The sequence below is a fragment of the Podarcis bocagei genome (assembly GCF_964188305.1).
Source record: "Podarcis bocagei genome assembly, chromosome: 8".
In the NCBI taxonomy this organism is placed as follows: Eukaryota; Metazoa; Chordata; class Lepidosauria; order Squamata; family Lacertidae; genus Podarcis; species Podarcis bocagei.
Window position 1 is genome coordinate 68,158,225 of NC_138133.1, and position 26,052 is coordinate 68,184,276.

General features: G+C 43.0%; 2 protein-coding genes across 3 annotated transcripts in view; both read left to right on the plus strand.

Annotated features, from left to right (window-relative positions):
• LAPTM4B (lysosomal protein transmembrane 4 beta) overlaps nt 1-17,229 on the plus strand; it is a 135,091-nt gene extending 117,862 nt beyond the window's left edge. For both annotated transcript variants that reach the window (XM_081205145.1, XM_081205144.1), the window contains 2 exons: nt 8,941-9,036; nt 13,720-17,229. In XM_081205145.1, coding sequence (XP_081061271.1) covers nt 8,941-9,036; nt 13,720-13,794 — 171 coding nt within the window. In that variant the 3' untranslated portion in view covers nt 13,795-17,229. The remainder of the gene's footprint in view (nt 1-8,940; nt 9,037-13,719) is intronic.
• Nucleotides 17,230-25,407: 8,178 nt separating this feature from the next.
• Nucleotides 25,408-26,052, plus strand: part of MATN2 (matrilin 2) — a 57,974-nt gene continuing 57,329 nt past the window's right edge. Inside the window, exon 1 of the mRNA XM_081204461.1 lies at nt 25,408-25,558. The gene's annotated coding sequence lies outside the window, so the exon portion shown is untranslated. The remainder of the gene's footprint in view (nt 25,559-26,052) is intronic.

The following is a 26,052-nucleotide window of genomic DNA, read 5'->3' on the forward strand; positions in this document are numbered from 1 at the left end:
CCTGTCAAGTAGCAGAGGCAGTCTGACATAATCATTGGGGATAGAAGCAAAGGACAGGTATCTTGAAAATAGACAGAATGGCAGAAGTATAGGCCCCCAATTTATTTCTGCTGGAAAGTTATTCAGCTTTTTAATTTCAAAGAGAGTTGAAGGCGATTTGAAAGCAGCTTCCCTTCTCATTGTGAAAATGTTTACCACATTGTTAATAATAATAATAATAATAAATTTTTATTTATACCCCGCCCTCCCCAGCCAAGGCCGGGCTCAGAGCGGCTTACAAGCAATAATAAAAACAAGATGAGTGATTACAACTTAAAAACAAAAATAAAATACAACATTAAAATAATGGAACATTAAAATATTAAAATGGAGCCTCATTGTAGGAGAAGGAAAAGAAAAAAGAAAAAGGGGGCGGAGGGAATCAAATTGGCTCCAATCCAAAGGCCAGGCGGAACAACTCTGTCTTACAGGCCCTGCGGAAAGAGATCAGATCCTGCAGGGCCCTGGTCTCATGAGACAGAGCGTTCCACCAAGTTGGGGCCAGTGCTGAAAAGGCCCTGGCTCTGGTTGAAGCCAATCTAACATCCTTAGGGCCTGGGACCACTAGGGTGTTGTTATTTATGGACCTTGAGGCTCTCCGTGGGGCATACCAGGCGAGGCGGTCCCGTAGGTACGAGGGTCCTAGGCCGTGTTGCCCTTAAAAGGTTTTGCAGGGTTGGATTTTTAAAAATACCTTCCAACTATGTTAACCAGAGGCAAAAGTGGTATGATTGTTTACACCACAAGCAATGACCCGCTCTTTCAAATCACCCAGCGTTCTGCAAAATATTATCTGTATCTAGACATAATTGGAGCAGCTAAATGTTTCCTGTAGTTCTTCAAACACATCTTCTACCACAATCCCCAAAAGCATCCTAAAATAAAACCTTCCCCCCCAGAACATATGTTCTTAATTTTTTTATACCTTTTTCTTGTACTGTCAGACTGGAATGGATCATCTGGAGCCAGAACACTCAACTTTATAAATGGAGCAAGATAATATTTTCAAACAAAATGGAATGGAATTTTACTTCTATCCTGAAACACTGCAAAGACAACGCAGAGTAAAGAATTTTGTCATGGCCTTGATCTGCCCCATTCTGCTTTGCATCTAGACCATTCTCTTGCCTTCCATTTTGTTTGAATTTTTGGTGGTTATCTCCCATTTATTATTATGCCTTTGCATTCCGTGTATATCTGAATTATCACTGAGTTTGCCTTTAGCTTACGTCAGCTGTCACCCATGGTTTGTAGGCCTGTGGGCAGATTTGAATGCTTTAGCAAATGCCATGGCTTTAATCTTTCCCACACCCAATGGATCAGCACACTTCCCTGAAAGACAGAAAGAGAGAAAACATGCATGCACACACTTCACTTTTACAAGCAATCTGGATAAAAGTCTGTTCAAATAAGAATTAGTCTGAGCCTTGAAAAGCATGTAGAGCTGAAAGAGGAAGTCACTCTTCCAACTTCCTCCTTCATCTCTATGTACTTTCCCAGTGCTGTTTTTCTTGAAAGAGAGGTGCTGGAACCCACCAAGAACATCTCCCTTGTTTCTCTTATAATGGCAATGGTGCCCACCCGAGAGGTGCTGGAACTGAGTTCCAGTGAGTTCCAGCTGGGGAAGAAAGCCCTGTACTTTTCAAAGGAGAAAAACGTAACCTCCCACACAATCTCATTAGGTCACAGGTGAGACCTCAAGGGTACCACCAGGTGATGGTGATTCCTGGCCTAAGTCCGAGGATGACATTTTAGTTTCCAACAACAGAACTACTGAATCTTCTTTTTATTTTAAATCCTGGTGCAACTATCATTATCGCACAGTGAAAATGCTACATTTTCAAGGCATTAATGATGAGATAGTCTATGGATGCATTTAATGTCTTTTTAATACGGTAGTGTTGGAAAGTATTGATCAGTAGCTAGAGGACTGTGTTCAGCTTGGACAGTCAGAAATTAAACAAGCTTTGGAAACCCGTGCCAGAATACATGACTCCTCAGACCTAGAAGATGACAAGTGCTCTGGCTAGCTTCTTTTTAATAGTCTCTGCCAGCAAATATTTCCAACATTGGTAGACCAACAAGTTCCATGACTGAGATGTTCTTTGTAGGAAGTATTTTTTATTCAGTATATTTCTTCCCCTTGTCCCATTCTTTTCTTTTAGGGTAGACAACAAGCATTTTCCTTTCTGTTTATACACAATATTTCAGATCTTTGAAGACTTGTTGGCTTATTCCTCCATCCTGCCACTGTTATTTTCTCTCCAGTATAAACGATTGCTTTTATTTACTTACACAATTTAAATCCCAAACTCAAAAGTTATGATTGCTCTTCTACAATATACTTTTGGACCCGAAAATTTGTCCAGCTAGAGGAAAATAATATTATTTCTGAGTTTTGGCTATGCTTCTGCTAAATGCACTCTGGAATAGATTATGTTTCTTTGTAACCATATTGCATTGCTGACCCAGTACCATTTGCGGGGAAAGTATAAGCCTCAACTCATTTTCTCAGCAATGCTATTTTTAAGCCACTTACCCCATCCCCTCTTATACTTGCTTGTATGAATTTTCGTTCCTCCCAATCCCACCCAATATTTCTCCGCTGTCAACAAATTTCACAAGGCCTGCATATTGAAAATTGGTTTTAAATTAGTAAAAGTTCTGCCAGGCAGGGGGAAGATTCACACGTGCCCTTCAGGGGAAAAAAGGGCAAGGAGCAGCTAATCTGTTTGAAGTGCATGTCTGTCTTACTTTTATTAAAGATTCATTTTAAATTTGCCATTGTTTATGAGCCAACAAATGAAGCCCACTCTGTGTTAGTAGCCCTTTAAAGCCTTGTAAAAACCAAACCACTGGATCCTATTAATCTTTGGCAGGCAGCAGAGCACTGCTTTGTGGTTTCCTGTACATAGAGAGTGTTTTATGTTTGGCCATCTCTACTTTCTTCTGCTGTATTCTTTTTTTGGAAAGGGGAAAAAAACTTTTACCACATTGCATTTGCTTAAACCAAGATGAAATTGCCCCCCGCCCCCACCCACTCTGCATTTACTCTCAAAAACACAGAAGCATTTGAAACAAAGTATGACCAATTAATTTTTTTATACTCATCATGGTATATAAGGTTACGGTCATTTTACAACTGGGAAAAGAAGGGTGCTACTAAAATTGAACTAAATAATAGGGAGTTAAATTATGCAGCTTGTAATAGTTCTAGGGGTTGCTCGTGCGTAAATCGGCGCCACACCTGGCTGGATTGCCTGAGTGAATCCTTTCTGTCTGGACAGCCACTCGCCCGTGGCTGTCTCAATCGCTGGCAGAATCCGTCAGTGGGCATTTCTTGAACTTCTTCCAGCAAAGAAGCTCTTTGACGCCTAGTCTCCGCCTACTTTCCCTGCGCGGAAGCCTTCTGCGCAGGGAGGGTGTGGGCATCGGAGGACCCGTGCTCTCCCCGCTGGTCCCCGGCGAGGAGTCTTGGAGCCACCTCACCGATTCCCCCATCTGCCCCCCTTCTCCACTGGTGATTTCCTTCCCCAGAAGATGTGCTGCTTCTCTCCCTCCCGGGACGCTCTCCGGAATCCCTCTGGAGCCCTCCCTCTCCCTCTGGCTCCGATGGCAGTTCCCTGACACAGCTCTTTAACTATATTCCAGGATTTTTGCCTTACTTCCTTAGAAGAGAGTGTACAAGTTCTGTTTAAAATGCAATGTATAGACAGTGAAGGCATGCTCTATTCATTTATTTTAAATATTAAAAGGGCCCAAGGACGTGATGATGTTGAAATTTCATGGTCTTAATTTATGTAGCACTAATAGGCTCATTTGCACTTCGAGACCCCCAAGCACCCCCAAGAAATGAGACACAGTGACACAGGATTTTAGTTTACATTACTGGGCAAAATTTAGGCCACAACTTTATTGAATACAAAATGTAAGTGGTATTGGCTTCGGCATTGGAATCACCAGACTATATTGGATTCCCAACCGCTTTCATGGTGAATCTGATAACAAGAGTGAAAGACCGCCAGCAGGAGAGAGCACCACCCTTGCGGGCAGGCTTGAGCTCCCCTCGGTGCCCCCGTGGGGTCCTGGTGTGGCCCTAGGCCCACCGCTAGGACAAGACCCAGGCCAACCCCTGATTCCTTTCATTCAGCGGTTCTCAACCTGTGGGTCCCAGATGTTGTTGGACTGCAACTCCCATCTTCCCTGACCACTGGTCATGCTGGCTAGGAATGCTGGGAGTTGTAGTCCAACAACATCTGGGGACCCACAGGTTGAGAAACACTGCATTTAATGGAATACCCTTGAGCTTGGAGGGGTAGGTGATGGCCGCCACTTCCTCTCCCCACCATTGCTGATCCAATGCCTAACCGCCAAACCTTACAAAGTTGTGACGATTGCTACGGTGGTAGGCGAAAACCAAATGGTCCTGCCAATTCGCTAGATGGAAAAATTTCTACCAGGCCCCCATTACAAAACAGGCGACCAATGAAGACCATAGCAAGGCCAGGCAAACCTAAATAAAGGGAAGGCGGGCGGGGGATCTGCTGCGCGAAGGCAAAGAGGACCGGCAAATGACGCACAGGGTTATATATTGTTCCCCGGCCACTCCACAAGCCAAGCGATGGGCTTTAGGGCCCAAGCAACTGGGGAACGACCAACCGGAGTGGAGGAGGGCATGGCCCTGCCCACCCCAGCAGGTGGGGGGTGCTCTAAGGCCCGAGTGCAACACGATCCCTCTTTGATGAGGAATCAATTTCACACATTATACAGATGGCTGGTTCCGAGGTAGCACTAAATGATATCTTTGTATTACATGAATAAACTGCAGTAAGCCTCATATTTGTACACCTCCCACTCCTTCTCAGGCGCGCAGAAGAGAAAGCGATCCAAATCTGTTGCTTTCCGCTTTAAACTAACCAGAGTTCCCCATTATATCCGAACATTACATCCACAGAGAACTTTGGTAAATTTAGACCAAGGCTACTTCATTTAAACCAAGCCAGAATCAATCCATGATTTATAAACCTGGCTTGATCACTAACCATGGTTCATAAACTAACTGGAGTTTCCCAACTTCCCACATAATCTAGCTGGCTTGAAATCAGAAGCAGATCCTTTTCTCTTTTTTGTCTGGCTCATGCCAGAGGGAACTGGAAACCCAAGGCTTTCCATGGTTTGTGCCCATAATGCTAAACCATAGTTTAGCATCACATCTGAACTGGCTCCGTATATATTATCTGAGTTTGCCGCAAGGAGTACATTCAACAGGGAGGTGTAAGATACACATGCTTTCCAACAGATTCATACTTTAGGTGTACGCTTCAGTGGGTATGTATGCATGGCTGCTTCTAGTTTCCCATGAATAAATGAAAGTAATTCCGAAAGATAGCAGGTTCTGACTCCAAATAATAGTATTTCAGGCTGTTAAGGGGAGAATGGTTCCTCCTGACGCTTTGCACCTTCTTATGTTGAAAATGCTTCTAAGTAGAAAAAGAAAAAAGACCCTGTGTCTAGATCTACATCTTTTTACTTTATGTTTCCGGGCACAATTCAAAGTGTTGGTGCTGACCTTTAAAGCCCTAAATGCCCTGGGCCCAGCCCAGACACTGTGGTCCAGCTCCGAGGGCCTTCTGGTGGTTCCCTCCCTGCGAGAAGCAAAGTCACAGGGAACCAGACAGAGGGCCTTCTCGGTAGTGGCGCCTGCCCTGTGGAATGCCCTCCCACCAGATGTCAAAGAATCCTGTTTAGGGAAGTTTTTAATGTTTGATCTTTTACTGTGTTTTTAATATCCTGTTGGAAGCCGCCCAGAGTGGCTAGGGAAACCCGGCCAGATGGGTGGGGTATAAATAATAAGTTAGTACTGTAGTAGTAGTAGTAGTAGTAGTAGTAGTAGTAGTAAGTAGTAGTGTTTTATTATATTCCATGCTGTTTGGTCTGTGGCTGTTTGTTTCTTTATACTGATTTTATTGTTTATGGCTTTTAACTTTGCAAGTTGCTCTACCGTCATAGGGATTGAAGTGCAGAGTATTAAATATTAAAATAAAATGAATGAAAATATAAAGTACATAATTGCTGCATTCATATATGCATTGCTGCATGTGGAATAAGCATACATAGCAATTAATTGCAATTGAGTTCTTCTAAGGCTTCCTTCCCTTAAGCAACATCTGTCGTTCTGAGCATGAGTGGCAAACATTTGGCATCAACCTCTGTGGTTTTTATCCCTGCTCATCCATGAATAAACTCACTTTGTGACCCTCAGGCAAATTGCTGACTCTCAGCTTTAATTCGTGGCGTGCAAAAATAATTGGCTGCTTTTATATTTCACAGTGTTCTAAGGAGGCTGAGTGATCTAGATTGTAGAACACTTTGTACTTTAGAAGGCTAATATTCAGTCTTTAATAATGCTTTTCTATAGTGCTTTCATAAGAACCTAACCCCACAATGTTGTAAACGATCCATATGGGGGCGTTTGACGCTTTTCTCCATCTCATCGATCACTCTGGTTGCCCTTCTCTGAACCTTAGCTCTACAGTATCCTTTTTTTGAAGTGAGTTAACCAGAACTGTACACAGGATTCTAAGTGTGTTCTTACCATAGATCTGTATAACTGCAAGTGAAAATTCACTCCCTTATTTTTGGATAGGAAAGGTATGCGCTGCAAAATAGGTCAGTGACTCAGCCTAATGGTTTTTCAGTAGAATAAAAGGCTTTTCGGGACAAATCAGCAGGAAATTTGCTGGGGCAAAATGAGTTTCCATTGCAAGGGCTCGGCATATGCCTGTGTGTGTCCAAGACATTTGGCTAGCATACTGGTTTTAGCTGCTCATCTTCCCAAGCACGCGTAGGTGGTGTCTCTGGCTTCCATTTGCCTGTTGTGGGCGAGCTGGTGACCTCCTTGGTTAGGAAAACTTTGTTTGCTTGGTTTATACGGAACTACTACGAAGTAACAACATGCTTTGGGGGCTTAGCTGCAAGCACTGGTAGGTGGAACAATAGTGACTCCAGCAGCAAAGGTTTAAAAATGTTTGCAGCACAGTGAGAAGCCTAGGTTGCTGTGATTTTAATATAACAGTTGTAATTTTGTTCTAATACATTGGCTCAGGAGCAACTTAAGCTTAGCATTCCTGCATTTTTTTGGTTATGGCCTACATCTGGACTTCCTTGGGGAAAAGGTAAAGAGATATGGATTTGGACTCTGAACTCTGCATTTTCTGGTTTTGTAACATTTATAAGATCCATCTACTTTAGCCTTTGCCTTTGAGAGCTTGGCTTAAACAGAGCAATCCTATGTGTGTCTTTGTCTACTCAAAAGTAAGCCTAACTTAGTTCAATGGGATTTACTACATGGAAGCAAGTGTGTATAGGATTAGAGCCAAAATCTAGGGTTGTGCAAGATTGGTTTGGACTCTGATTGGGTGCTTCAGAAAACAGATTGCCTCAGTCGGACTCCGTTCAAGCCTGCTTCATGTTGAACCCCCAACCCCATTCACTGCAGGGAAATTTTCTAAAAAACATAGCTCTAACTTTTTCTTTTCATGGAAGTGGGTAAAATTTGCAGGCAAATTTTCTAGGGTGGATGAAGCCTGCCAAATTGTAGGCAAAATAAGTCCAGAGGATTTTGTGCTGGGCACCTTGTTTGGGGAGGAATAGCTAAAAGGGATTTGCTTTCCAGGTAAAATCTTCCATATAGATGACAAGCCACCCTGTTATAATGGAGCTCTCCCCAGTCTTGTGCTTGTTGTTTCTTCCCCCATCACCCACTCCCTAGTATGTTTAGAGACGTGACTTTTGCTTTAATGAGATGCTTGTCTGCAGCATTTTTTGACATCAGGACAGCTGAGGTGCAGCGAAGTATTTCAAGAGTCCCTGCTTTGAGTTGCACTGCTTCATAGAGATTCCCCTTCATCTCTCAGAGGCCAAAAAATCCCTCTGAGGCATCGTGCTTCACTTGGGAATTCTCCAGATATCACATCCATACTACCATCTGTTAAGTCTTTTAAAGCATTTAAAGCAGCCGTGCAAATAAGTCTATACAGGTGGAATAAATCCACATAAATTTTTAGAAGCCTCCCCGTTGACATCTTCAAAAAAGGACTTACTACAGCATTTTTCTCCTGTTGAGGAAGCCTTGCCTTCACAATGCATTTGCCAAAATGCCTGTCAGTGATTTGAACACCAGGGCATTGTACCCCTAGGGAAGGGGCACATCGAAAGAGTCATGCTCCATGACATCCATGGGCTACCAAGGGGTAAAAAAATAATAATCCATTAATAGAAACTCGAGGACTCTTCCAGCCTGCAGTCAATTCGGACTCTCCATAGGTGACTCAGCTTTATGGTATCAAAATGCTCACCTGTTTTGGTTTTTTGCTACAACAAGTTAGTGTAATTGTTGTTGCTGTTGTTGTTGCTGTTGTTTATTCCCTGCCCATCTGGCTGGGTTTCTCCAGTCACTCTGAGCAGCTCCCAACAAAAGATTAAAAATACATTAAAACATCAATCATTAAAAACTTCCCTAAACAGGGTTGCATTCAGATTTCTTCTAAACGTCAGATAGTTGTTTTTTTCTTTGACATCTGGTGGGAGAGCATTCCACAGGGTGGGCGCTACTACCAAGAAGGCCCTCTGCCTGGTTCTCTATAACTTCGCTTCTCGCAGTGAGGGAACTGCCAGAAGGAGACACTGCTTCAGGTATACTGGGCCGAGGCCATTTAGGGCTTTAACGGTCAGCACCAACACTTTGAACTGTGCTTGGAAACGTTTGGACAGACTACAAAAAAATAAAATAAATCAACTTCTTAATCATCACGTAGCATGTTTCAGTGAAGAGTGTGTGGTAAAGAAAATCTGTTTCAAATTCAACAAATCTTCTTTCTCTGCCTCTACTTCCTCATGCAGGCTTACCTGATCAGCTGTGTATGGAACTGTTATCGATACATTAACAACAGAAACAACTCAGATGTCCTGGTCTACATTACTACTAATGACACAGCGGTAAGGATGTCAAAATCAAATGGGGCTCTGACAGCCTTTGGGTGTGGAATGTAGGCATGAAACCACTTTCTTGTCTAGCCCGTTGTTGTTGCTGTTGACTTCTGTTTCCAGTTACTTTGGGGGAGCCCCCATTTCTGATGCACTCTGGATGATGGTAGCACCTAGTACAGCTACTGTAATATCCTCCGGACCAAATGCCCCATCAGTGCATTGCTGTGGAGAAAGCAATGTCTTGCTTAGCCACATTGTAAACTACTGCTTTCCAGAGCTGATTCACACAAACAGGATAGGCAAGCGTGGTTCCCTCTCGTGCAAATTGCAGCTGAGTAATGAAGGGCTGTCAACCAAATCAGTCTTTCTGCAAAAGAGATTAGAGTAATTCGTCAACTGTGGTTAAATGGAGCCTCCTCTCATGGCTCAGAGGCAATATGCTTGCTTTGGAACACCATTTGCTGGGGCGTGTGAGGGTTCATCAGGTTCAGTCACACTAGGAAGCAATGGTTAAATTAACCCTGGAGGTGTTGAATTGCAGCATGATAAAAAGGGAGAGGGCAGCGTGAGAAGCAAATGTACAGGCACAAAACTGATGCATAACTCCACCTAGTAAAACCATAGTACACCCAAGGGATGTTCAGTTTGCAGCCTTTTACAACCACCAGGCACATACCTGTGTCTGTGCTATCCATGTTGTTTTGTGGAAAACAAAACAACTTTCAAACATAAGAAGTGTGCATGCACACGAAAAGAAGAAGAAGTGTGCATGCACACGAAAGCTTATACCAAGAACTAACTTAGTTGGTCTTTAAGGTGCTACAGGAAGGAATTTTTTTATTTTGACTATGGCAGACCAACACGGCTACCTATCTGTAACTTTCAAACAGTTCTTGATTCTCTGCCTGCTCCTCCTGCTCCAAGTCCTCTTCCTTCCTTAAACATTCTGTGGTCCCTGGAATCTAGGAAGCCCTGGGGGAAGAGAATGTGTCCCAGTGACAAGTCCCTACCCCAAACATTGATGCATCCTATTCCGGAACATTTTAATGTCATTTCAGCAATAGAGCTGCTTTGTTATGACTAAGACCTCTGATGGTCCACACCAATGTGTTGGAAGAATCTAAGGTTCTTCCCCACAATCTCTGCTGCAGATGAGGAGCTACCAGCCATTTTCTTGGATATATTATCTTAATGAATCCCAGATGATCTCACTACAGCACAGTATATATTTTATGAAACTGTATCTGCTAAACGTGTGCTGTTTGCCTAAAGAGGGAGCCCTTTTATTTTCCTTAAAATAATAGAGGACTTCTGTAATTGGGCAGCCATATACCCATGCACATGGAAAATGTACAAATGTGCGCTTAAGAATGTTTTGGCAGCGCAGCGAATTTGAGGTTATAAATTATCTCAGGGCAGTCCAGCTTCCATCTGTAATCACTCCAGGCTGGTTTCTAATGGAAATGCTCATAGATAAACATTTAGGTTGCTTCCTGCCCAGGCGAAGAGGGAGGCACTCTGGAGTCTACTTCTTGACAGATGATAATGCATTAAGGAAAGCTTAAACAAGCGGCACATGGCCTGTGTGCTTCAGACAGAATCTCCAAACCATGTTCGGGTTTGTAAAAACCAGAGCAGCGTGCTTGTACAGTATTCTAAGAACAACAATGTTAATGCAAGACATGGTTCTCCCCAAGTTGCAGAACAAAGAATACAAGGTATGGAGTCCTTCTCAGAGTAGTGGCATGTTCATGGGTCCACTGTGGGGGCTAGTGCCTGCCATCGCCAATGATCACAAGCAGTTCTGGGGGCAGAACTTGACATGGGACCCTGCACTTGCTTCTGAAGTTTTTGTTATTTTTCTACTGGGATGATTTTATTCGCACTTATTAATCACTTTTATTTGCAAGACATAACCCAAATTATTATGTACAAAATAGTACAAAGTTTGAAGCTGGTAAAAAACCGAAATAGAATAAAAACCTAAAAACACATTTGTACATCTAAAAGACAGGTCTAATGCATTCTACCCACTGAAAGAGGCCACAGATATATAGAACCCTCCAAAGCAGCCTTTCTGAACCTGTGGGTCCCCAGATGTTGTTGAACTACAACTCCCATCACCCCTAGCTAGCAAGGCCAGAGCTCAGGGATGATGGGAGTTGTAGTCCAACAACATCTGGGGACCCACAGGTTGAGAACTGCTGCTCCAAAGTAAGGGCCAGAGCCCTAGGTAAAGAAAGAAAGAAATGTTTGCCTGGTGCCTAAAAGTAGATAGCGATGTTGCCAGCCATACCTCCCTGAGGAGAGCATTCCTTAAGCAAGGAGCCACCACTGAAAAGGCCGGTTCTCATGTCGCCATTCACCACACCTCCCTTGGAAGGGGCACATGAAGAAGGGCTTTGGATGCTGAAAGCAGGATCCAGATTGGTTCACATGGAGACAGGTGGTCTCATTGGGGTTCTGAGCCACACAAGGCTTTATAGGTCAAAACCAGCACTTTAAAATGGGTTCGTGATTAATGGAATGGTTTCATTGAAATGTATTTTTACAGTGGTGCCCCGCAAGACGAATGCCTCGCAAGACGGAAAACTCACTAGACGAAAGAGTTTTCCGTTTTGGAGGTGCTTCGCAAAACGAATTTCCTATGGGCTTGCTTCGCAAGACGACAATGTCTTGCAAGTTCCTGCTGTTTTTTTTTTCCCTTTCCCCCCTTTTTCTAAGCCGCTAAGCCACTTATCAGCTGATCCGATCAGCAGATAAGCCGCTAAAAGCCGCTAATAGCGCTAGTCCGCTAATCCTTCAATGGGCTTGCTTTGCAAGACGAAAAAACTGCTAGACGAAGAGAATCACAGAATGGATTCTTTTCTTCTTGAGAGGCACCACTGTAATGTTTTGCCTTTTGGGGTTTTAACCTTTTTTTGTAAGCTACTAAGAGGCTGTTTTGTAATAACTCACTAATATGTCAAATAATAAAAATGACAAATGGAAGGGGCATGCTTGCCTTTTTCCAAACTCGTTCCCCCCCCCCCATTCCACTTGCATTTGATTTGACTGAACAGGCAGAGCCTCATAGCTCCCTATGCATGATGCAGCAGCCCCATCAATCTGCCCTAATCTGTCGGTGTCCCTGGGTGGTCTTTTAATATGTTTGCGTAGCCACAGATACATCACCACAATAGGGCTTGCGGGAGGGGGGGGGAGGGAACCTAAAGTGAAGCAGGTGGTCAGTTTAATGACCTGGCCTCTCATGTTTCTCCTAAGCTCTTGACTATTTGCTCCATTACAATGCTTGGCTGAAGGAAACAAAGGTTTGCTGCTGCTGCTGCTAGCTCTTCACAGCTGTGCTGGTGTGGAAGGAATGTCTCCGGAGACAAAACAACAAGAGGACTGAGAAGCAAATGTCTGATTTATTTATTTTTTTTAAGTGCAGTTTTGTTTAAACCCAATATGTCTGCAACATGTTGCGTGTGTGCTGCTCTCTCCTTGTGGAATTTAAAGTTTGAAGTTGCTAAACTTTAGAGGTGTTGAGCACAAGTCCAGCCTTAGTAGTACTTATTCTGGAATTACTCCATCAGCCACCTTGAACGAAGGTGTGGCAGAAGGAAAAACACTTAACACTTGGGGATGTTCCAGCCTGATGCTGTAGATCAGATTTTGGTTCCGTGTCAGAAATGTTTACAGCGCATCAGCTCAAATCCACAACTGCACTTGGCCTCTGACGCCTCTTCCTTATACTTCTGTTTTCATTATCTTGCTCTTTTCCTTGCCTCCTCGCCTCCCTAGCTATGAAGAGCAAGGATTCAGCAGCAGACTCTGGTCCGTACTGGGTGCCATTTCCAGACCATTTGTGTACTGCCTGGGTTCTAGCCAACAACAGATGGCAGCTTACACAACCAATATTTCCATTTCCCTGCCCCCTGCAGCCCTCAGAAAGCTTGGAGCAACCTACTGAACGTAGTTGGATATGTTTTACAGGACTGCTGAGCGGGAGGGTTAAAAACTGCCTGACGTTGACAACCTGGTGTGAGTAGTGTAAGATTGGTTACCCGATTCCCTGTCCAGCCAAATTATAGGGTTTGCTAGGGAGAAAAACTGGGGCAGTACCATGTACCAGTCCCTCAGCCCCTTGAAGGAACAAAAATGGGATACACATGTATTTATTTATATTACGTTTATATACCACCTTTTTTCTTCCAAGGAGCTCAAGGTGGTATACATGGTTCTCCTCCTCCCCATTTCAAACTCACAACAACCCCGTGGTGTAGGTGATATAAGAACTTCAAACATTAAAAACTTCCCTAAACAGGGCTGCCTTCAGATGTCTTCTAAACGTTAGATACTTGTTTATTTCTTTGACATCTGATGGGAGGGCGTTCCACAGGGCCGGCGCCACTACCGAGAAGGCCCTCTGCCTGGTTCCCTGTAAGCTCACTTCTCACAGTGAGGGAACCGCCAGAAGGCCCTCGGCGCTGGACCTCAGTGTCCGGGCTGAATGATGGGGGTGGAGATGCTCCTTCAGGTATACAGGACTGAGGCCATTGAGGGCTTTAAAGATCAGCACCAGCACTTTGAATTTTGCTCGGAAACCTACTGAGGCTGAGAGGCAGAAAACTTGGTAATGGATTCGCATGAGTCTTTGTGGATTTTTACATTTTCAAAACTGATCCTTTCCTTTTTGCTGCTCCCTAGGTGTTGCTGCCACCCTATGATGATCCTGCAAATGGCGCTGCCAAAGACCCACCACCACCTTATGTGTCTGCATGAGGAGCCGTGTGTGCGAGCAAGTGTGTGTGCGTGAAATGTACCTAAAGAACAAATAGCTTTACTTTTCACGACACCTGAGCAATAGATTCTTTCATTTTTCAGGACAGGTGTATTATCTCCCAGGTTGTCTTTATTGCTATTTTGCTGTAGATTATTCAAAAGAAAAACCTATTTGCCTAAAGCAGCATTGAACTGGCTTGAGAACCATTTTGATTAGCTAAAGTGATAATCGTTGCAATGTAGGTTTGTTTTGGGGTTTTTTTCACATCTTCTCCTGCAAATCTAGAAAATCTCTAGGGGTGTAAACTGTAGTGTGGAATTTTGTTTCTCTTGTCTTCTTAATTTCTGGATCATGCCTCAGGTTGTGACATTGTCCTTTAATCCACAATCATAAAACAAAACAGAAGGTACCCTGAACAGTTGAGCTTATATTTATTTCATCAGGAATATTTGAGACCTTTTTAAACACATTTCTCAGCTGTGGTAGCAAAAGCTTGTGTCTTCAAAGCTCAAAATTTAACAAAGTGGATAGCTACCCTGTGGTTTGAAAAAACAAATTTTCATCGTTCTACAGCAGAGCTGTGGTTGAGAACACAATTTTTTTTTTATAAAGGTCTAGCTCAGCTATTAATAAAAAGAAAAGGGTCACTTTGAATTGTGCTCTGAGCGCAAAGGTGCTTTCTGACTGGCTAATCGCTCAGAAATGCAGTGGGAAAATATGTGTATTGGAGGAACTCTGGGCATCAAGATTAGATTGAACTTTTTACTACAGAAATTTTGGCTCTTGCAAGCCCTTTGACCTACTACCCCCCCCCCCCGTCCTAGAATTGGCCAGTTCAGCTGTAATTGGCCAGTTCAGCCACTGCCCCCCCCCTTTTTTTTGCCCTTTCTCTTGCCAGCAGTCTTAATGTGGTTCTCCAGACCAAAGCTCCCTTTTTTCAAGCCAACTCCAAATCTGGATCCCTAAGTGGCCTGGTCTGGGGCCCTTGAAGTTGCACAGATGTGGCTTTTTGAAGGCATTGCAAATACTGCCCGCATCCCTGTTGATGCTGCAACTATTTTCTGTAGTGGGAAGTCTAATGTTAACATCAGTTCCCTACCCACTCTAGGCCTGTTCACTCAGGATGCTTGTAAAGGAGTACCTCTCTCTCTCTCTCTCTCTCTCTCTAGATACACATTAAAATAGGGGTCTGTATGTATGTGTAAAAGAGAGAGATGAAAAACACACGTTTCTGACACTTGACATGGATTGGCAAATACATTTCCTACTGCTTTAATCTGTGACCCTAAGATTAATCATAGGAAGCAGAGCTGGAAAACATGATAGAGTTGCAAGGTACCACATCATGCATTGTATCAAGATGGTGAACCCAGTCACATCTATGGCAAATCAATGTGTGAGTGAAAAAAGGGGGCATAGTCTCTAATCCAGATTAGATTTATTATGGAAATTCTGTGTTTCAGCCTTTGGCCAAGCGATTCCTTCTCTTCTTGTGATAGTTATGATAATTTATTTTGTCTGTTGATGTCATCCCATCCGACAATTGCAAACAATGGGAAGAAACCACTTTGAAATTCCTTTCATGTCAGTGGAAGACAAGCAAGTGCATAAACCTCCCATTGAAAGCGGTGGTGATTTTGAAATGCTAAACTTTGTATGGATTGTGTGCAGTTTGATTTAAGGTTATGCCATACGTTCTTTGGAGTTGTTGGGTCTGGTAAACAATTAATACCTCTTTGAGTATCCAAAATGTGAATCTTTTTCCCATGGGAGTCCGCTTGTAAATATAGCACTTTGGGGACCATAAGGAACACACCAGTTGGGATAAATTATTTCTCCCAGTTGTATCTTTGGGCACAACACTCTGTGCCCATCAAATATATGTATATCTAGCTATCTGCTTAAGTGTGAGAATATTTGGTCCTCTTGTTTGCATTTACAAACATTCTAGTGAGATTCATTTATTAGTGCCCTGTTAAGTATTACTGTGAATTATTAGCATTTCTACAAGTGCTTTAGGTTCAAAGCACTGCACGCTTGTTATCTTCTAACCTTACAACAGCCCTGTAAGGTAGATCAGTATTATTACCTTCATGCTGCAGATGTGGGGCTGAGGCTAAGAGTGGCTTGCCTAATGGCCAGCTTGTTTGTTCATAGCAGAGTCAAAGCTCACATCAGGGAGTTCCTGGCTTGTATCCTAAGTCACTGGGAACCAAACTACAAAATAATGCTAGTTGCATTTTTTTAAACAATCATGCTTATCCTGGCCAATCTTACCTTTAAGAGAAGCCTCAAAGAGTGCAACTTAGCATGCTCCAGTCCAGAACTGTGCCACTTTTTTTGCTGAAAATTGTTTCTCTCCTGGTGACTTTTTGCCCTCCAAAGTTCTGTAGTGCTTATTCCAAACAACACCTTTGGAAAGCAGATAATGGATGTGTGTGACCTGGGTGGGGAGCAGTTTCCAACAGGAAGCCTGCACTGGGTCCCTATTGAGGAACGCATTCCAGGTCAGGGCCTTCAGCTGCTTTTTGTCCAAAAAGAAAGCAGTCGTGTTGAGCAAGCATCACTCGTGTCATGTGTAGTTCAACCGGAGCCACTGCACTGTTGGGTTGTGTGCAGAGTGCAGTCAGCTCGACAGCAGATTGTGTCATCGAACCCAGTCGTTGTAGAAGGAATTAGGCCAGGAAGTTCAGTAAGGTCAGCAACAGTATGTTTTACTAGCAGGTAGTAGAAGAACAGTTCTTTAGCATTCTTTTCTAGGGTGTGTGTGCTAGATTCTACATTGCTTGTTGCTGAACAGGTGTTCCAACCCACATTGGGGGTGCCTGGCTCGTGTGTGTGACGTCATGTGCGTCACACACATGACATCACACGGCATGACACAGTGAACACATGACATCACATGGTGCAATGGGGCCCGTCACAGCCTCTGAAAGGCCCTGCAAATTGGCAAAGTGATCAAATGGAAATTAAGTAAAAAGCACTGAAAGTTATGTGACATCTCTCTTCCGCCCCAGATGGCTGAAAGGAAATCCTGTGGCCAGGGCACCACTGTGAGTGCCTAAACACCCTGTGCAAACCATTGATGACTTTATGCTCACCTACCAACTGGGCAATAATATGTTCCAATTTAGTTTATAAACTTATAAGTGCATTGATATGTAACCCTCCTCATTGAGTTAAGTGAGGCATGGAGTTTTTGTTTGCTTTGCAAGGCATCAATCTTTGTAGACAGGTTAAATTTTAGGGTTTTATTTAGCTTTGGCTTACCTGGACCAATACCATACTAGGCATTTGTTTGGTTGAGCTATTTAATTTAATTTTATTTATTTTTTAATATTAAGGAACATATGAAAATAAGTGCTTGTGCATATTTCTCATTCAAATCTTCTGTGTAAACAAATCAGTCTCTAATAAAAAGGGATATTTCCTCATGTCTGTGTATGCCCTTTCTTTGTACAACTAACAAGACATCCCCCCCCAAAAAAAACTGATTCTAATTTTATATTTATTATTTGCATGCAAATAGTAGCCTCGTCTGCTGTTTTGTACTCTGGGTGCTTCCCATCTGTTGCAAAAGAGAAGAAGAAAACTAACTCAGCTCATACTTCAGCATGGAAGTTAGAGTTGAGGGTACCTCCAAATTCTTTTTTTGCCATCACCTGCCTTGCTCTTACAGTGAAGAGAGAGAAGAGCCTTGGCTGATGATCCGAGTTTCTTAACACAAGTTAAGGGATTGTGACAGATTAATTTGCAGGACACAGTAGTCTGCATTGTTGTGGGAGTTAAAAAGGACACTCGCCATGGATCAGCCTACTGACCTCAAAGTTCTGATGCACAGATTTCTGCATATTCTTTGCTACACAACAACCTTGCTGCTGTTGCTGCTGTTTGCTTTTAAAAGCACCAACAAAGGTGAGGCATGCAAATTCTTCACTCCTATAATTAACCTGCTGTGCTGTGTGTGGTTTGTGGCTATTTATTACATTTGTATACTGCCCTTCATCTGAAGATCACAAGGCGCTTCACAACATAAAAAAAGAAAATGAGGATACAAAATAAAACACAAAACCAATAATCCCTTCTCCCACATAGCAAATGTTTTACTTTGCACTCAAATTTAAGCATTCCAGAGTGAACAGACATTTCCCATCTGCTTTATTGTAACCCTTGATTCTTCTGTTGCTTATACGACCCAGAATTGCACTGTACTTTTCCACTCTTGTATTATACAAGTGTCCATACCTACTTCAGTGCAGGGTGTTTTTGGCACTGCTTTTTTTCCAAGCATTTCATTTCAGCATTGCTTCACTTGGGTGGGTGTGTTTCTTATCAAAATATCAGCATCTGTAGAGCTCTTGCATTATCATTGATAAGTCTCACTGGATCATACTTCCTTTGAGAAGGTGAAGATGAAATACGTGGAGTCACTGTCCAAGATATATGTGTGATACATATGCCTGATGGGATAGTAGCTAAATGCTGACCAATGTCTGCATGGTTCGGCACAGTTTTAATTCCACATCTCAATTTAAGATTGCCACTCTGTTCACTACACCACATGGGCAGATTTAACGTAGTAACCTTAAAAAAAATACATAGTTGAGTGTTAGGTGTGCAGATGTACAAAGCAGCCAAGAACCAGGCCTGTAAAAGTAGCCCTATACACCGGGTCACATTTGATGGGTGTTTTTTTAAAAAAAATTGCTCTATTGCACTTCTGACTTGAATGGCAAATCTGTTCCTCCTATTGTTTCATAGGAAATGCATAGGCAATACATATGCTATTGCTTGACACCAGCAGAAAATATTTTATGGCAGCCCAATTAATCAGCAAGACTTTCTTACACCCTGGTACAGAATAAAGCTGGTTTTATATTTTATGTTTCTCGTATTAGGTTTCAATTTTTGTTAACTTGCAAACTGCCTAGACAACTTCAGTTCTTGGATGGTAGATAGATATTGAAAAGAAATAACATTAATACCTTAAAATTATTATGGAAGTGTAAAGCTACAAAAGCCAAGCTGCATACATGCACGTACACATCAAGAATCCTGGACACCATAGTTTATTCCCTACAGAACTACACTTTCCAGCACCTTTAAACTACAGTTCCCAGGCTTCACGTGGGGGTGGAGGAGAATGTGCTTTGAATATATGATGCGTAAGCAGTCTAGGTAGCTGCTTGGATTCAAAAGTGCATTGTATGGGTTTGTATACTGTGTCCCTCCAGTTTCCACCAATTTGCCTCCTTTCAGTTGCCCAAGCCACATCCATGCTGTTTCATAAGGTCCCCTGGCCCCTAGGAGTGTTTTTTTCAGGAGCAGAGTGACGGTGAAGAAAGCACCATTGCCTGAGAGGAGTTATGCTCATGCCATAAGTAGGAACATAGTGCTTTGAGAAGACTCCTGCTGGACCCAAATGCACACACAGTGGCTCTACTTTGACAAAAATATAAATCTTTCTTGGATGAACTTTCTAGGAAAAGGTCCAGCTACTTTGAGAAAGGAATGCAAAAACTGTTGAAATAGTGGCATGACAACTGGAAAGATCTGGTGCCAATCAAAAAATCAGTTGCTCAGAATTTCATCTTTGATGAGGCTGTTAATTGGTCACGTGTTACCAAGATTTAGCAAGACGGGCATCTTGGCTGCGACCTCTGAGATGGCTCTAGCAAAGTAACCAGTTTAGCAACAGGTGTCAGGAGAGAGTTGGGAATTGTGTCTAACAATGCCTTGCCCTGAATGAAGTGTCCAGTGACTGGTTTGTATGTTACTAGATCATGCAAATAGACCACACAATTGCTTCTAGTAAATTCAACCTTCTGTCTCGTTTTTAAAGTGAGTTTCTCAGCTAGGAGCAATCAAAATTAAAACACTACCAGCATCTTAACTCATAATCTTAAAAGCTGTAAAATAGCGTCTGACACCATTCAAAGGGCATTTTGGCTCCAATACATCCGTCTGGACATCCTTGGATTTCAACCAAAATGCTTCTGCAAAACCAGCCAACTTTTCGTTTTATTAATTCAGCTGGATTTGGAGATGCCAGATCTGTGACCTTTTGCATCCATGTACTGTCTTATGGATAAGATCCTGGATCACTGGGATGACAGCACTGTTGCTCAGCCAAAAAATATAAAGCTACTTGGAAGTACAAACAAACACTATAAACACACATTTTATCTTGACACTTACCTGAAACAGCTGTTTGTTTTGTATAAGTTATTAAGGCACAATTAAATGCAACGGGTTCTATGTATATGAATTTTTGTGTGCATTACAGTAGCCTTTTTTTAACTAACAAAAATAACACTTTCATATAATTCCTATATGGCCATTGAAGGCAGAAGTTTAAGCCAATGGCCCTGATATTTACTGTATTTTTTGCTCTATAAGACTCACTTTTTCCCTCCTAAAAAGTAAGCAGAAATGTGTGTCTTATGGAGCAAATGCAGGCTGCGCAGCTATCCCAGAAGCCAGAACAGCAAGAGGGATTGCTGCTTTCACTGCGCAGCGATCCCTCTTGCTGTTCTGGCTTCTGAGATTCAGAATATTTTTTTTCTTGTTTTCCTCCTCCAAAAACTAGGTGCATCTTGTGGTCTGGTGCATCTTATAGAGCGAAAAATACAGTACATGAGGGAGTAAGTGTAGCTACTGAAAAAGGTGTTATTTAGCCTGCTCCAGTAAGTTTGTCTTATATTCTTAAGGTTGAGCATTTGCCAGGACCTCAGGTTCAGCAGAGGGCCAGCCATCTTCCATTCTATCATTCCTACTTTGCAGAGTATCCAAAAGGATCACATGCAGATTAATAACATTTTTGTTCTGAATCTTTCAGGTTCAAGGAACTCACTAAGAGTGCCATGGCTAAGGGCCTCCAAAATCCTGGAGCCAGTATTTGGGGGGCCAAACAGGGCTTTCTTTACATCTGCTTTGCATGCCTTGAGGTCAGTCCCCAACATCTATGAAGTGTAGGTGGGTTCCCACGAGGCAAGACACAGTGATAACAGCAAGAACCTTTATTGAACTACATAACTGGGAAACAGAGGCAAAGCAACTCCTTATATACATTTCTGAAAGCCTGAGCCACTCCCACTTCCAACATGATTGGCTATCTACACTTCCAAACTGCGAATCACGACTCAGAGTTCAAGGGCCAATGGCAGAGGCCCAAATCCTGAAAGGTTCTGTGATTGGACAACATGTATCAAATCAGAACACAGGAGCTCAGAATCCTTAGTCCAGACTCAAGCTCAGGCAAACACAGACCACTGAATACATAACAATCTACAGCTGGAAAAACTGTCTGAAATCATGGAAAGGCACAGCCAGTCAGTGTAGACTGAGCTAGATAAACAAAGTTAAACTCAGAAGCCAGCTTCTTAGGTTCCAGTTTAGTTGGTGCTCCCACTTTTCTGCTTACCTCGCAACCTGAACTCAGGCAACTAGTCCCTTGTCTTTCGCCTTTTATCAATGCTGGGCAATCTGGTTCATGAGAGATAGCTCAGTTGGTAGAGCATGAGACTCTTAATCTTAGGGTTGTGGGTTTGATCCCCATGTTGGGCAAAAGCTTCCTGCATAAATGACCCTTGTGGTCCCTTCCAAGTCTACAATTCTATGATTCTATGGTGTATTTCCTGGCTTTTTCTTCCCCACCCTCCTTTTTTCCTTAACTGTTTCTGAGCATCAGAAATATAGGCTCTCAAAGGTTATTGCAAAGGGAACTTTCCTACTGTCTGCAACTGCAGCAAAAACGTTTTCTTTGTTCACTTCCCAATGTGTGCACCATCCTGCCATAAAAAGCAGTGCCCTTACAAACAGCTGGAGTTCTCAAGAAATAAGAGACCTACAAATATGTTTTCTTCAGTATTTGTGCTACTGACATTCTGATCCTGCCCCCTTGAAGTGAAATTTATTGCAGCCAGTTCGAAAAAAACTAAACAATTAATATTGGTAAGGTGTTCTCCATCTGCCTCTTTATTTGTCCTAAGAGACAGCAAGCGGTTTATGATTGGAATCAGATTGGCAGAGGGAGTGACATCTTTATGATATTTACTGGAGAAACAAGCTGAAGAGATTACATCAATTGGGGTAGGATTCCAAGAGAGTTAATTATTTCAATAACTTGAATGTCTGGAATCCTGGAGATTCTACATTGTTTTTCTTTGAAGAGTTTCTTTTGTTTTGGTGAAATGGAACCATGTCAAATTCAGATTGCCAACGCTATGCTTTAAATGTCTGAGCAATGTTTGGATGGCCCAGTGATTATTCTTCTGTTTAATTTAAGATTGCTATTTTCAATTTTTTTAAACAAATCATTCAATAAGAAAAAGACCAAAGATTCAGGTGTTTGCTTAGAACTATGAGAATCAATTTATTCTTGGTGCTGAGATATGATTGATATAAATGTTTTTATATATTTACTTTTATGTTTACAGAATCAATGTTATACCAACTTATTCCTACTACAATATTATTCACATTTTCTCATTTCTAGACTGCATTTGTAGTGTTTGTAAGCTAGCAATAGTAATGATAATAATTTAAATATTTATATGTCAGCCATCTGACTGCTTCCAACAAAAGTATTCCAACAAAAGTCCACCTTACTCAAAATAAGTTTACACATCTCCATCCACTGCAATAAGCTTTGATTACAATTGCAGCTGGCCACACAATGTAAGAGAAAAAGTGATACCATTTATTGTATCGACCTTTATTGGAATGGAACATGTTGTATTTTGGCAGAATTCAGTTTCAGATAAAATGAAAAGCAGATATATATATATAGTATTCCAAATTGCTCTTTAACATGGAACATCACCACAAGAGAATAATCATGGAAGCCATCGAGATAGAGAAACACCCTCACAACATGAACAAGCGTGACGACACGTCCCGCCTGCCAGACATCTGGAAATTAGCCCTCCCCACAAAAACCGACACCAGAACCAGAGGCACACAGAACGCCATCTCCAATCAACCACACCAGACCCAAACCCAGACCCTCTCCACAGATAAATTACAGACACCATCCAGTAGCCAAACCATAGTGGCACCTCCGGATGCTGCACCCCCCTGCAATCCCTACACAGATCTGGCTGGCACAGGGCACAAAACCACAGCTCGCCCCTATACACGAAGCCAAGCCAGAGCACAACTAAGTGCAGTACAGCCATCTTCTCAGAAAAACTCTTCTCAGAAAAACTCAGAAAAACTCTTCACAAGCTCAAGAGGTCAAGACACGAAAGCTTTAGCAACTAATCCACACCTAATGACCCTCCTAAGTGGTACTCAGAATATCACTCAAGAAATCACTCAAGATATCCCTCAAGTAATTAATGAACAAAAGAAGAAAAGGCACAATAACCTGGGAACTTCCTCTCTGCCCAGAACGTTGGAGGCTATACACCACACCCCCTCAACAGTATTTATAGGAACTCAAACACTGAGATCCTGCTCTGTTCTAGTAACAAGAAGCCGAAAGCACCAGCCTGAAGATGACGAGTGAGACCTCGTCGAAACGTCGCCTAGACACCCCAACTCTTACACGGGAAGATACCCGAAAACACCAAAACCTGCATATATATATATATATATATATATATATTATACATACAAACCAAGTTGGCTTTTTCTGTCACTTAAGATAAAAACTAGGCAGCTGGTTTCTCCCCCACAAGTGACCCTCAGGATGATTCATCACTCTTCTTTCCCAATGCTCTTCTGCAACATATATCCGAAGATATATGCACACAATACAATAGCAGAGTCCAAGGAGAAGCTAGGCATTTGAGGTGTGGAATCTAAGCTACTTTATTATATACAAGTGTTACAGAACAAAGGAACGTGGCTCCTCTCTCCTTCTCCTTCTCCTTCTTTGAGAGAGAGCAGACTAAAATCAATAGGACAACATAACGGAACAGTGTAACTGAACTTCCATTCTCATGACTCCAACAGTATGGAATGTCAACACAGACATGTGATGAAAACAATCACACACCCTGCAACGAAGGAATGGAATCCCAACAATATCTACGAGCAGCCTGGTGTTAAATCTCCAACCTCGTCTCAGCCCAAGATACCCCAGTGTAACTTGTTTTTTCATCTAGGGCTCAGTTGAAGCTGGCTGAGCTGAGATTGGTGTAAAGTCTCCAAAAAGAGGCATTCAGGGAGGGGGCAGTGGCGGGACCACACTGGATCATAAACCCATTCAGCTTGGTTACTTGACTTGGAAGTAAGCATAGAACATCATTTTAAACACTTATTATCCCTTTGCCAAGCTTAGGCAGAGCAGCAGTGCTGCTGAACAGGATTTGGATCTGGTGTAATTTACTCTGGCTTAACTTCAGCTTTATGCCGGTTTCATGTGCATATGAGTGCTCCCTAAACCATTTAGTGAGAGATCTTTCACACATGCAGATTGTCTGAGTATCCCCAAACCCAATGATCCATTATTTGTGGAAACCAACTTTTCACTCCCTGATGGTATGCTCCTGAGGGTTGAGGACCCTTGGAAATGATGTGGGGTTTGGTGAAGGGGACTACTAGGGGGCGTTTATGGAAATGGTGCCCCTCCTTAGGTAAACAGAGCAGCAACTTATCATCCAAGCCGTTTTAGATTTGTCATCTGAATTAACGACGCACGAAAAGCAAACACTGATTTGTGGAAACAACGTTCAGTGTCTCTTGGGAAAAGGTCCTAAGACTTAGGGCTGATGAAGATATCAGGTGAACTGAAAAGCTTGCATGCTATTTGGCAATATTTTGATTTGCCTAATAAAGGTACCAAGCCCAATTCAAGGTGTTGGTACTGGTGTACAAAGCCCTACATGCCTTCCAATGTGTATTCCAAGGTGAGAAGGGGATGCCCAGCTCTTCATCCCATCAACAGGCAACTCAAGACGGGGCCTTCTCAGTGGTGGCCCAATTGTGGCACACCCACACACCCACCAGGAAGTGCAGTTGTCCTCCACACTTCCCATTTTTAGTTGTCACTTCAGTACATTTCTGTTTCCCCAGGCATTTCAGATATATATTTACTCTGGGATCTAGGACTGCCCTGGTTGAGCCCGTTATCCTATGCCATTGTGTTGAGTTTTGTAACATTGCTTCAATTACTGTATATAAACGGCTGCATGTTCAAGATGTTGTGCGCCACATTGGGCTTCTTTGGCCAGAAAGATGCTATACAAATATAAAAATAATAATATTGCCTTATAATATGTGGATTTTGGCTTTTTTAATGGGCCAGCACAGCAATGTTTACTTCTTTCTGTTCACAACCAAAACTACTGATTTCAAAGGTCCTGCTCCTTTTCAGTTGCATAATAGAGAAAATTAGAATTATGAGTCTCTGAGGAGGAGTCCAAAGGGGTAATCCGGCGCCACAGAAAGAGAGGGGAGACTACGACCTCCGCTTTCCGGACCACCAGTCGCCAGAGCGGGAGCATCCAGCGCTCGCCCACCGCCTTCCCTTCCCCAACGCCCGGCAGCGCGGCCAGGCTGGACTCTCCCGCCGTCTCCTCCCCTTCCTCGCTCAGCGCCCTCTCCGGGATGGGACGGGGAGGCGACTGCACCGCCGGCTTCCCCCTTCCGTCCTCCTTGGCTGCCGAGCCGGAGCCGCGCTGCCAGGAGGCCCCCTCTCCTCCTCCTCCTCCTCCGGACGCGCGCCGCCTGCTGCCTCCTTGCCCGCTTGTCTGCTGCTCTCCGGGCTTTCGGAGCTGGAGCCGCCGCCGCCGCCGCGCCTGGGAAGCGAGTCAGGTAAGAGGCGTCGCCTGAGGAGGGCTGCCTTTACTTTTGGCGCCGGACCTCAGGCGTCAATGGCGGGGGTGTGGGGTGTGGAACTGCTTTAGGAGAATGCGATAGAATAAGCATTAGTAGGGGAGCAAGGCTTTCACAGAATCCTAATACTTATCTGTGTCTGAAAGCAAAGGGACCATGGGGAGGGGAGCGGGAAGTATTTTAAGGGAGCGCCCACTTATTTATGTATTTATTTTATTTATAGATCACTTTTCTCTCAAGGTGGTGCGCATGGTTCTCTTCCTGCCCTTTTCATCCTCACAACAACCTTGTGAGGTAGGTTGGGCTTAAGAGATGGTAAGGGCTGAGTGGGGATTCGAACCCTCCTCTCCCAGGTCCTTGTCCAACACTCTAACCACATGGTAGACCTTTGAGGGAAGTTTTTAATAATAAAAGTTTTTAACACTTGATTGGGAGCCGCCCAGAGTGGCTGGGATGGGTGGGGTATAAATAAT